Source organism: Dendrobates tinctorius, unplaced genomic scaffold, assembly GCF_039654945.1.
Source record: "Dendrobates tinctorius isolate UK_male_01 unplaced genomic scaffold, ASM3965494v1 ptg000086l, whole genome shotgun sequence".
Classification (NCBI taxonomy): domain Eukaryota; kingdom Metazoa; phylum Chordata; class Amphibia; order Anura; family Dendrobatidae; genus Dendrobates; species Dendrobates tinctorius.
Window position 1 is genome coordinate 59,732,480 of NW_027361754.1, and position 13,705 is coordinate 59,746,184.

Consider the following 13,705-nt stretch of genomic DNA (forward strand, 5'->3'; position numbering starts at 1 on the left):
GGCGTCTTCACCATTAGAAGTAATCCGGAGAGCAGGAATAGCTAGGGCGCCTGGTAGCTTTAGGGTTAAAGAAGAAGCCCCTAGCCCCAGGATATCAGACAATAGAGCCGTGACAAGTTCTTAGCCCTGTAAGGAAAAAATAGTCTCGGCTAACCCCTTTAAGATTAACTTATAAAGTAGAAGACTTCCCATTTACCTCCTGCAATAAAATCTCCATAATTTAGTGTCTCCATAATAGTATATTACAAGCAATCCTGATGGTGCCCCATCCTGCAGTTACACATTTTTTTTATCTCTCCCTTACTTTGGTAGGATAGGAAATAGAATAGAATAGAGCACCAGAGAAAGAAAGAAAATAATAAAAATAAAGAACGTTAAAGTCTACATTTGCAAAACACTTCTGTTTAAGACTCATTTTACACTTCAATACCCAGAGTGCTATTATTGTGGCCTTGTTTTTGCCATCCTGTACACCCCTGCAATAAGAGCGATTAGAATTATTTTTCACAAATCTATAAAATTTATGTTTGAGTCATCAATTTCATTAAAGGATTATCCAGTGGTTCTTCATCTGGTTGATCAAAACCGATTTAGGTGAAGTGATTTATTGTCATTGCAGCCATTTTTCCTTTCCAATTAATTTATCGGGAAGTACAAAAAGTGAGACTGACCTGGGTCACTGAACACTTCACGTGTTTGAGACTCTGAGCTGTCGTTTTAGAAGATAAAGGGAAACACCGATTTTAACATGAAGCGGTCATCTGTATACACATCATTATCTGCAGGCATCACCATTTAGAATATTGTATAAGAGGCAGTTATTCCCATACTCAGCACCTCACCTTTATTATAGGATTTACATCATTTATAGATCCGCAGACGTGAATAAGTCAGAAAGATTACCTGGTCACCAACACCCAAAGTCCCAGAAAACCCAGGACAATCTGCAGGTTTGAAGCATTAGGGGACATCGCAGTCTCCCTTTAATATTATTGTGTGCCATCCCCTTTAATTCTATGGCTGCAGGGTATTTGGAGGATAGGATCATATAACTTAACCCAAAAATGTGATTTTTTTTGGGGGGGTGTGCAACTGTATTAAGGTACAAGTAGTTTAAGAAAAAGAAAAAAATAATTATATATATATATATATATATATATATATATATATATATATATATATATATCCACTTTAAAGGGAATCTGTTCGGGACAGTTTTTGCTACAAAACCAGCGGTGCGACTGGATAGGTCCTAGCGTGACAATACCATTCTTGTAGTAATCTGATGTGTGCTGACAGATCAAGCTTTGAAGGCACATGCAAAAAAGCCCAGGAGTGCATCGGGGGCGTGTCGATATATTCAGTGTATTGGCACAAACATTGCACTTCCAGGCTACTTTACATGTAGTTTCCATACAATAAAAATATCTGCCATACGACAGGCCATCATAAGTGACATCAGTATAGAATTAGTAAGGTCATTACATCATTTGGGACACATGTGGGAGAATTTTACGCACAAATTAAACTATCCTACTGGAAATAAGAAGCACCGAACCACAAAGGAATAAGCGATTTACTAAAACTAATGCATGGGAAAAGTCGAGAAGTTTAAACCAATCAGAATGTAGTATTTACTTCCCAAAGTGCAAAAAAATGATATCTTTCATCTGATTGGTTAGTTAATAACAAATCCTGGTTCAAGAAATCTCCCACCCAGTGTAAAATAATTAACAAGGGGTTCACTCCCCTCCCCATATGCTATCGCAACAGAATGTATTCTTACAAGATCATGCTCTTGTTCATCCTGATATGGTTCTTCTGGATCTTCTCTGGATCGCACTCTGGCATCAGCTGCCTGCAAGAACTAAATAAGAAAAATATACAATTAAAAATCAAGTGGATTATTACAAAAAAACTATAAAAGATCATGGAATGTATGGAGGAAACAAGGAAATATTATGACTAAGCACATACCTAGAAATTCGTAGGCCTAGTCCTAGTCCTGACAATGCCACATTTAGCTGTGGTGTGTGTACATGAGGAATAACACTCATTCTGGCCACAATATGACTTGTCTGCTTCATTTTCAGCAGTTTTCCCCTCTGTAGGCTCTGATTTTCAGTTATTGCTGAGCTAGTGGGTGGACACTAACTGCTATGATGTCTCCCATACATAGCACAAGCAGATACATGGATTCCTGTTCTTTTTATGTAGAACACAGACAGAAGAAGCAGCATGGAAGACATTTTACAGCATTACTGAACCGTGTGTCTGTGAATCCAGCACTGACGTACTCAGCTCTGTGTCTGTGAATTCAGCACTGAAGTACTGAGCTGTGTATCTGTGAATCCAGCACTGACGTGAAATACATTTGCAGAAAGCTGCAAGACAATCTGCCTAGTCTCTTACTGTGCGGAGTGCTCCTTATTCCTACTTCCCTTTCCATAGACTTCAATATGCTCTGTAACCTGATACCTCACTGTGGTGTCAGTCTAACTTGTTTTGACCAAAACAGATTTGAACAGGTTTTCAGGAGTGGATGGTGACTTCAGGAGGAAAAAGTGGCCCATAAGAACTGGCTCACAAGTGGAGAAAGAAGTAGGTTTCCTTGATAAGGTAAATATCATAAAGTTTCTTATTTTCACTGCTAGTATCGATTTATGCAACATTTCTTGACATAATAGTGAACATTTTATTATTAATTTTTTTCTTATTTTGGTCCTTCAGTTATACCACGTGACCCACTGTTTCTATTCAGTGTATTTTCTCTATGCTCCAATGAAAGAATTTATGTGAGTCTCATATGGATGCATAGGGACCTTCCTCTGTGCCACACTCTCTGATTCGGGGTCCAAGCCATGTGGTATAGCAAATCATTTAATATTTGCAGAGAACTGTAATGCAATAAGGACTGTACTGAGCTTTAACACATAAGTAAGGACTGCCCGCTGGACTCATGCTGTGTAGGACAACCCATGGGACTCATGCTGAGTAGGACCGCCCATGGGACGCATGCTGAGTAGGACCGCCCACGGGACTCATGCTGAGTAGGACCGCTGTTATGAATGGGTCACCGAGGAGGAAAAAACCTAAACATGCTAAGCCCAGAAACACCAGAGTGGTTGGTAACTATGCAGATTGCAGATCCCTGTTCCTAACCACAACTAGCAGCAGCCGTGGAGCGTACCTACGATGAACCTAGGCGCCTCGTCACGGCCGGAGGACTAAATAAGCGTAAAGCAAGAAAAGGGGAAAACTAACTGCCCCAGAGCAGACCCCAAAGGAATAGACAGTCCCCACACATGTATTGACAGTGAAACAAGATGAAAACACAAACACAGGCAGGAAAATAGGCTGAGCAAACGATGGGGCCCAAACTAACTAAAAAGGAGAGGAAAGGAAAGACACTGTCTGCAATCTGCCCAAAACTCTACAAAATAATGTCCAACACTTCTGATAACAAAATTAACCCTGAAGTCACTAGACTTCTCCCACTATATCAGCACTCTGAAATATTCTGAGACAGAGCAAAAAGAGGCCAATCTAATAAGGGACAAAAAGCAAATTGGCAAATACAGATAAATAAGAGAAATTCAGCACAGCCCCAGCCGGGGCTGACTGACCACGCAAAAAACTGAATAGAACAACAAAATCAAGTGTGAACATTAGCAGAGAAACTTAGCTTGAGCTGACTGGAACAGAGCTGAGAACCAAGACCTGACAAGCAGAAGGAATCACCAGCACCAGAGTAGGGCGTTGGCTGTCTTAAATCCAATCTGAGATTCCTGAGGTCCAATCGTCATCCTCATTATCAGGTGGCAGATCTCTACTGATTAAATCAGCCTCACTACCTCCTGTTACCACCAGAGGGAGCCTGGAAGGAGAACTCACAACTGGTAGACCAGAAAATGAACTCACAACAGACCGCCCATTGGACTCATGCTGAGTAGGACCGTCTCATGCAGAGGACCACCCACTCGATGCATGCTGAGTAGGACCGCCCACTCGATGCATGCAGAGTAGGACTGCCCACTCGATGCATGCAGAGTAGGACCGCCCACTTGAATCATGCAGAGTAGGACCGCCCACTCGACGCATGCTGAGTAGGACCGCCCACTCGACGCATGCAAAGTAACGCCGCCCACTCTACTCATCTGCATAAAAACACCAGGGATTTCAATTAATAAAATCAATCTTTGTCTACAAACTTATAAAGCATTATGCTCAGCTTCTCCTTCTCTACATCATTCAGATCAGATTGCATGTACCAAGTTACAGGTTCCCTTTAAGAAAAGGATGATACCAGCTCCTCACTATCCTTTTCCACCAGGGCAGACACTAATATATATATATATATATATATATATATATATATATATATACACACACACACACACACATACACACAGTCGGGAAAAAAGTATTTAGTCAGCCACAGCCACCAATTGTGCAAGTTCTCCCACTTAAAAAGATTAGAGAGGCCTGTAATTGACATCATAGGTAGACCACAACTATGAGCGTCAAAATGAGAAAACAAATCCAGAAAATCACCTTGTCTGATTTGGCAAGATTTATTTTTTAAACTATGGTGGAAAATAAGTATTTGGTCACCTAAAACATGCAAGATTTCTGTCTTTCACAGACCTGTAACTTCTTCTTTAAGAGGCTCCTCTGTCTTCCACTCATTACCTGTAGTAATGGCACCTGTTTGAACTTGTTATCAGTATAAAAGGCACCCGTCCTCAACCTCAGTCATACTCCAAACTCCACTATGGTGAAGACAAAAGAGCAGCCGAAGGACACCAGAAACAAAGTTGTAGCCCTGCACCAGGCTGGGAAGACTGAATCTGCAATAGGCAAGCAGCTTGGTGTGATGAAATCAACTGTGGGAGCAATAATAAGAACATGGAAGCCATACAAGACCACTAATAATCTCCCTCGATCTGAGGCTCCACGCAAGATCTCACCTCGTGGGGGTCAAAATGATCACAAGAACGGTGAGTAAAAATCCCAGAACCACACGGGGGGACCTAATGAATGACCTGCATAGAACTGGGACTACCGTAACAAAGGCTCCCATCAGTAACACATTACGCTGCCAGAGACTCAGATCCTGCCATGCCAGACTTGTCCCCCTGCTTAAGCCAGTACATCTCCGGGCCCATCTGAAGTTTGCTGGAGAGCATTTGGACTATCCAGAAGAGTATTGGGAGAATGTCATATGGTCTGATGAAACCAAAGTAGACCTGTTTGGTAGAAACAAAACTTGTCGTGTTTGGAGGAGACAGAATGCTGAGTTGCATCCAAAGAACACCATACCTACTGTGAAGCATGGGGGTGGCAACATCATGCTTTAGGGCTGTTTCTCTGCAAAGGAACAAGGACGACTGATCCGTGTACATGAAAGAATGAATGGGGCCATGTATAGTGAGATTTTGAGTGCAAACCTCCTTCCATCAGCAAGGGCATTGAAGATGAAACATGGATGGGTCTTTCAGCATGATAATGATCCCAAGCACACCGCCAGGGCAATGAAGGAGTGGCTTCATAAGAAGCATATGAAGGACCTAGAGTGGCCTAGCCAGTCTCCAGATCTCAACCCCATAGAAAACCTTTGGAGGGATTTGAAAGTCCGTGTTGCTTAGCGACAGGCCCAAAACATCAAAAACAGCTTTTTTCCCCACTGTACTTGTGTCTCCCCCCTGAATACAGATATGCTCCCCACCATTAAAAATATAATGTGATAAGCAGCACTCTGTCCTCCATTAACTATAATCTCTGCCACCCAGTAATATAAACTATTCAGCCTGTGACTCACCCCAATTACCTGTAAGGCTATGTGCACACGGTACAAGTAATGTGAATGAGAGCCCTGAAGTCTCATGCACACGTTGCTAATTTTTTCTTTGCAGATTTGCAGCAAATTCAAATCTGCATAATGGGGGAAAATACGTAACAAAAGCATGGCAAAAACATTGCCAAAAAATAAATGTGTTTTACGCGGTGTCCTTCCTGCTAACACATTAGGATATGAATTTTCTCCTGCAAATCCAGTGCACATTGCCTTAGTCCCTGTCTTGTGTCCCTCCGATCAGTGTAAGTCCTTGAAAGCATCATAATGACTTTGGGGGTGGGAGCAGACGCCATCAGGTACTGAGCATCCTCCGCCACCTCCCAAAACATTACAAGTCCCTGACAGTGTCTTCTCCCACCTTTCAGTTAATTATAAAGTGTACTATGCACCTTATCGCCTCCTCTCCCCAATAAACTTTAAGTCCCCAATAGCATCACAATGGATTGTGAGATGGGGAGGACGCTAGCAGGGGCTTTGCACCCTCCTCCACCACTCAATTCATTTCACATCCATATCTAATATCCTCCGCCTGTTCATAAGTCCATTATAAGTCCCTCTTACTGCCATTCCAATCTCCACATCCATCATTCTCCTCTCCACCACCCCCATTACTGCCCTCTCAACCAAATCCTTCATTGTCATCTCTACCACCCCAATCATTGTTTTCCCCCACCATCTCCATCATTGCCCTCTCCAACACCCCAAACATTGTTCTCCTCCACCACTCCCATCATTGTCCTCTCCCCCTCCCCATCATTGTTCTGCCCCACCACCCCCATTGTGGTCCTTAATAATAATAATACTACACCACCTCCACCATTGCCTTCTCCCCACCACACCCATCATTGCATTTTCCACCACCTGCATGTTAGGGCTGGCGGAACGCACCAAATTATAAATAATAGTAGGTGCGTTCGCAGCCCGGGGTCCACCGTGCACAGGTGGTACACTGCTGCTAGGTAATGGCGGAAGAATAGAGCGGCGTGAAAACAGTCACATGTGGGTTACGTCACCCAGTGTGAACAGGAGCTTACTCTGTTGACTCACAGAGCCGCACAACGCAAATACTGGAGCCTGTTTAGCTCACAGAGCCCGGCCAAAAGGCGCACAGAAAGCGGCCACAGAACTTTACCCCAAGGACACGGGGTTAGAGTTCCTCTAGGCCCTCTGAGCGCACGGCGTCGCTGCCGCGAATGTCGCTATAGACGCTGGCTACGGAGTGTGGAGCACGTGCACTGTGGCGTGCCGAGTCATTGATGGGGACTAATGCCTGACTCCGACTCTGCCCTACCTACACCTAAGCCTGGGCGCTAGCAGGCTAGGCTGCACAACACATGCGTACCAAGGGTAGGGGTTTCATAATGAGTCAGTCATCAGAGACATTTATACGTGCATACATCACTCACTCCTCATAGTCTGAAAATACAGTGTATCCTAGCGCATGGCCGAGCGGCCATGCGAACCTTTTATAGCCGCGAGTGTTATGATTGAGTCACCGTAGGAGGCAAAAATAGAAATGCTAGCTAAGTCCAGAAAACCAGAGAAGTTGGCAGCTATCGGATTGCAGACCCCTGAACCTATCAACACAACTAGCAGTAGCCGTGGGGGGCTCCTACGATGCCCTAGGCCCCTCGATCACAGCCGGAGGACTACATAGCCTAAAGACAGAAAGGGAAATCTAAACTGCCCCAGAGCAGACCCCAAAGCAAAAGGCAGCCCCCCACATATAATGACGGTGAAGCAAGAAGAAAGAACAAAACACAGACAGAAAGATAGACTGAGCAAAGATGGGGCCCACGCTAGCTTAGCTAGGAAAGGACAGGAAGGCTGCTGTCTGCAATCCGTGAAAAACCCTATGAAAATAAGAGCCAACCAAATGACAGTAAAAAAGGCCCTGAAGACGCTAGGCTTCAAAAAAGCTATGTCAGTACTCAGGAATATTCTGAAGACAGAGCAACCGGCTCACCCCAGCAGGGAATGGCAGAATCCAGAAAAGCAAGGAAAACAAAACACTAATGCAAAAAGGCAAAGTAGAAATCTTAGCTTTAGATGAGCAGGAATCAGACTGGTTTCCTAGAAGTCCACAGAGAAATCACCCGCAAGCCAGAAGGGCGTCGGCAGCCTTATATCCAGTCATTAACTCCACTCAGCCAGTCATCATCATCAGCCCAAGGTGTTTGACAATCAGGCTCACTACCTTTCTTCACCAGAAGAGGGAGTTCCTCGGGCCTCAGTAGTGAAGGGGAAAATGAACTCACAACAGTACCTCCCCCTTGAGGAGGGGTCACCGAACCCTCAACCACGCCACCAGGGCGATCAGGGTGAGCCTGATGAAAGGCACGCACCAATCTTTTGGCATGAATATCAGAGGCAGAGACCCAGGAATTATCCTCCTGACCATAACCTTTCCACTTAACCAAATACTGGAGTCTCCGTCTAGCCAGAAGGGAATTCAGTACTTTCTCTACCTCATATTCCATGTTACCTTCAACCAATACAGGGTCTGGAGGTGCAATCCCCGGAACAACAGGTTCAACAAACCTCTTCAACAAAGATTTATGGAACACATTATGGATTTTAAATGTGACAGGAAGAGCCAAACGAAAAGAGACCGGATTAATAATCTCCAAAATCCTGTAAGGTCCAATAAATATAGGCTTAAACTTAGGAGAAGCCACCTTCATAGCAATATTTTTTGATGATAACCACACCATATCACCAACCTTAAATTGGGGACCAATGGTCCTATGTCGGTTGGAAAACCGCTGGGCCTTTTCCTGGGAGAGAGATAACTTATCCACCACTTGGTCCCAGATCTGGTGCATTCTCTCCACCACAGTGTCAACCCCTGGGCAGGCAGAGGGCTCCACCTGCCCTGAAGAAAATCGAGGATGAAACCCAAAGTTACAAAAAAAAGGAGACATCAAAGTGGCAGAACTAGCTCTATTATTTAAAGCAAATTCGGCCAAGGGCAAAAATGAAACCCAATCATCCTGATCAGCAGAAATAAAACATCTCAAATATGACTCCAAGGTCTGGTTTGTTCTCTCTGTCTGCCCATTGGTCTGAGGGTGAAAAGCAGAGGAGAAGGACAACTGAATTCCCAGCTTGGAACAGAAAGTTCTCCAAAATCTAGACACAAACTGGACTCCTCTGTCAGATACAATGTTCTCAGGAATCCCGTGCAAGCGAACCACCTGTTGTAAAAACAGGGGCACCTATTCAGAGGAAGACGGCAACTTAGGGAGTGGTACAAGATGAACCATCTTAGAGAACCTATCACAAATCACCCAAATAACAGTCAACCTTTGAGAGACAGGCATATCAGAGATGAAATCCATTGAAATATGGGTCCATGGCCTCTTGGGGACAGGCAAAGGCATCAACAACCCACTAGAGCGAGAACACGATTTAGACCGGGAGCACGTCCCACAGGACTGCACAAAATTCCTGACATCACGAGACAAGGAGGGCCACCAAAAAGACCGACTCACCAGATCTCTAGTACCAAAAATACCTGGATGACCAGCCAAAGCAGAGCAATGAACTTCAGACATCACTCTCTTCTTCCACTGGTCAGGAACATACAACTTTCCACTGGGACAACGCTCAGGTTTGTCCTCCTGGAACTCTTCCAGAGCACGTCTCAAATCGGGCGAGATGGCAGAAAGAACTACCCCTTCGCCTAAGATGGTAGCAGGCTTGGTCACCACAGGAGAATCAGCAAAGAAGCTCCTAGAGAGGGCGTCAGCCTTGACATTCTTAGTTCCAGGAAGAAAAGAAACCACAAAGTCAAAACGTGTAAAAAACAAGGCCCACCTAGCCTGTCTAGGGTTCAAGCGCTTAGCCGACTCTAGGTAAATCAAATTCTTGTGGTCAGTGAGGACCACGACTTGATGCTTAGCTCCCTCCAACCAATGTCTCCACTCCTCAAATGCCCATTTCATGGCTAACAGTTCCCGATTCCCCACATCATAGTTACGTTCAGATGGAGAGAACTTTCGGGAAAAGAAAGCACAGGGATTCATTTTAGATGTTACAGGATCCTTTTGGGACAAAACAGCTCCTGCACCAATCTCAGAAGCATCCACCTCTACCTGGAACGGAAGTGAGACATCAGGTTGCCGCAAAACCGGGGCGGAGGTGAATCTTCGCTTCAGCTCCTGAAAGGAAGAAACAGCCTCCGGAGACCAATTTAACACATCAGCACCCTTCTTAGTCAAATCAGTCAATGGCTTGGCAATACTAGAAAATTTTGCTATAAATTTCCGATAAAAATTAGCAAAACCCAAAAACTTCTGGAGGGCCTTCAAAGAAGTGGGCTGAACCCAATCGTAAATGGCCTGTACCTTGGCCGGGTCCATTTCAATAGTTGACGGAGACAAAATAAATCCCAAAAAAGAAATCCTCTGTACTCCAAAAAGGCATTTAGATCCTTTGACATACAGGGAATTCTCCCTCAAGATCTGGAACACAGTCCGAATATGTTCCACATGAGAATCCCAATACTTGGAGAAGATCAAAATATCATCCAGATAGATAATCAAAAATGTATCGACAAAATCTCGGAAAATATCGTTCATGAAGCACTGGAAGACAGAAGGGGCATTAGTGAGCCCAAAAGGCATCACCAGGTACTCAAAATGTCCCTCCGGAGTATTAAACGCCGTCTTCCATTCATCCCCATGCATAATGCGAATAAGATTATACGCCCCCTAAGGTCAAGCTTGGTAAACCAGCAAGCACCTTTAACTCTGGAGAATAGATCAGAAATCAGGGGTAACGGATACTGATATTTAACAGTAATTTTGTTGAGAGCACGATAATCAATACAAGGTCTTAATGATCCATCCTTTTTGGCTACAAAAAAAAAAAACGGCACCTAAGGGTGACGAGGATGGTCTAATATGACCCTTCTCCAACGCCTCCTTAATATAGGATCGCATAGCCTCATGCTCGGGTACAGATAAATTGAAGAGCCGACCCTTGGGAAATTTACACCCCGGGCTCAGTTCAATAGCACAGTCATAACTCCCATGAGGAAGCAGAGACGCAGACTCATTCTCACTAAATACATCATAAAAGTCAGCCAAATAATCAGGAACATCATGCGACTGAGGAGAGGTGGAAAACACCGGAGCCTCACTAAAGGCACACCGACAACCCCAACTCACCACAGACACAGATTTCCAATCCAAAACTGGATTATGAATTTGTAACCAGGGAAACCCCAGAACAATAGTATCATGCAGATTATGTAACACCAAAAACCTGCAATTTTCTTGATGGTCTGGGGCGACCCGCATTACCACCTGGGTCCAAAACTGAGGGGTTTTTTTAGCCAAAGGAGTAGCATCAATCCCCCTCAAAGGGATAGGCGTCTGCAGAGGTGTCATCGGAAATCCACAACGTTTAGCAAAATCCAAGTCCATTAGGTTTAGAGCTGCTCCCGAATCCACAAAAGCCTTGGCGGAAAATGTGGACAGGGAGCAGATCAGAGTAATAGCCAAAAGAAACTTAGGTTGAACACCACCAACAGAAAACGTGTGTGCAAAGCGTTTCTCGCGTTTAGGACAGACAGAAATAACATGCGAGGCATCTCCACAGAAAAAACACAACTTATTACGCCTTCTGAACTCCTGACGCTGCTCTCTGGAAAAAACTCTATCACATTGCATAGGTTCAGACATCTGTTCAACAGGTGGCAACACCTCTCGTGCAGCTCTGCGTTCGCGTAAACGCCGATCAACCTGAATGGCTAAAGACATAGAATCTAAAGACCAGAGGGAACAGGAAATCCCACCATAGTATCCTTTATGGCTTCTGACAACCCCTTCCGAAAGAGAGCAGCCAATGCATTATCATTCCAGGTAGTAAGTACTGCCCACTTTTGGAATTTTTGACAGTACAATTCTGCAGAATCACGACCCTGGTTCAATGCCAGCAGGGTCTTTTCAGCCTGATCAATGGCATTAGGTTCGTCATACAACAACCCCAAGGCCTGAAAAAATGCGTTCACATTAGTCAGAATAGGATCATCTGGTTTCAAAGAAAACGCCCAATCCTGGGGATCGCCACGCAGCAAAGAGATGACAATTTTAACCTGCTGCGCGGAGCTCCCTGACGAGTTAGGCTTCAAGGCAAAAAATAATTTACAATTATTTTTGAAATTCAAAAATTTAGACCGATCCCCAAAAAATACATCAGGTGTAGGAATCTTTGGTTCAGCAGCATGTGAATGAGCAAGGTAGGCGGAAATTCCCCGCACTTCCGCAGCGAGCTGCTCCACACGATCAGACAATTGCTTTATCTCCATTGAGAGAAAAAAAATTCCCTCTACGGCCTCAGAGATATAGAGGAAAAAATATACACTTTTTTTTTTTTTTTTTTTACAATTCTTTCCTGCTATTGAGTACCCTAGAATCTGCGGTATGGCGGGTGATTCTGTTATGATTGAGTCACCGTAGGAGGCAAAAATAGAAATGCTAGCTAAGTCCAGAAAACCAGAGAAGTTGGCAGCTATCGGATTGCAGACCCCTGAACCTATCAACACAACTAGCAGTAGCCGTGGGGGGCTCCTACGATGCCCTAGGCCCCTCGATCACAGCCGGAGGACTACATAGCCTAAAGACAGAAAGGGAACTCACAACACGCGAGCGTACGGGACCTTCCTGGCTTCTCGGATGGGCCAATCCGAACAGGAGCAGGACCTGAGCACGTGACCTTCGATCTCCAATGGGAGATCACTCCACGGGCATGCTCAGTGGCCCGACATGAGGACTTAATCCCTGGAGAATCTCGCTGCTGAGCAGCCTGCATTGTCATAGCTGTGCCAGAGGTGGCAGCAGCAACCAAACCCACGGAGGTGGTCTGGGCAGAGCGCCGGGACAGACGAGTTTGCTGAGCAACCTCCTCTGCGGCTGGGGAGGAATGGGAGACCGCCGGGAGCAGAGCTTGGGATTCCCACTGTGCAGCAACAGGTACCCGACGCCTAACACTGCATCACTGCCCTCTCTACCATCTCAATCATTGTGCTCCCCATCCACCTCCATCATTGCTCTCTCCAACACCCCAATCATTGTTCATTGTCCTTTCCAACACCTCCATCATTGCCCTCTCCACCACCCCAGTCATTTCTGTCTCCAACACCCAAATCATTTTTTCTCCCCACGACTCCCATAATTATCTTCCCATCATTGCCCTTTTCACCATCATCCTCATTGCCTTCTCCCCCACCACCTCCATCATTGACCTTTCCACCACCACCATCATTGTCCTTTCTACCACCACCATCATTGTTTTCTCTCCCACCACCCCCTCATTGCCCTCTCCACCAAGTACACACACACCACAACTCACCTCCACACACAAACACATACACAGCACCACTCACCTCTCGGCACACTGCCCGGTAGCCGCAGTGCACACACACACTTACTTACAGAGAGCACAACTCACCTCTAAGCAAATAAACACATTTCCCGCAACCGCAGCATCTTCATTGCCTGCAGCTTCCTCTCTCTGACACAGAAGCGCGCTGAAAGATGATGTCATCCAGCCGCGCGACTGTGACAGGAAGTGCGGGCAGTAAGCAGGACGGATCCCTGCAGCTCCACTCTGCTGCCATTTTCTCCTGAAGGTAGCGGAGTCTCCTGTAGGCAGCGGAGCTGCAGAGATCGCTCCCTGCCCGCCACACATAAGGGCAATCTGGCCAGGGGTCCCTCGGGGCCGGATAAACAGGCTAGATTACTCTCAGTGTTAGCTGCCCTTCAGGGGCCCCCTCCATGTGGTATGTCTGCCCCTGTGTTCCACCCTCGAGCTAAATTCACAAGTTGTAGTTAAAAATGC

General features: G+C 45.3%; 1 protein-coding gene across 2 annotated transcripts in view; it reads right to left on the reverse strand.

Moving 5' to 3' along the window:
* Window positions 1-13,705, reverse strand: part of LOC141097935 (uncharacterized) — a 151,256-nt gene that overhangs the window by 26,750 nt on the left and 110,801 nt on the right. Inside the window, exons 13-14 of one of the 2 annotated variants that reach the window (XM_073585463.1) lie at window positions 1,787-1,867; window positions 672-709 (exon numbers count right to left, since the gene is read on the reverse strand). In XM_073585463.1, the coding sequence (XP_073441564.1) occupies window positions 689-709; window positions 1,787-1,867 (102 nt within the window). In that variant the 3' untranslated portion in view covers window positions 672-688. The remainder of the gene's footprint in view (window positions 1-671; window positions 710-1,786; window positions 1,868-13,705) is intronic. The other variant, XM_073585462.1, reaches the window with a different exon arrangement.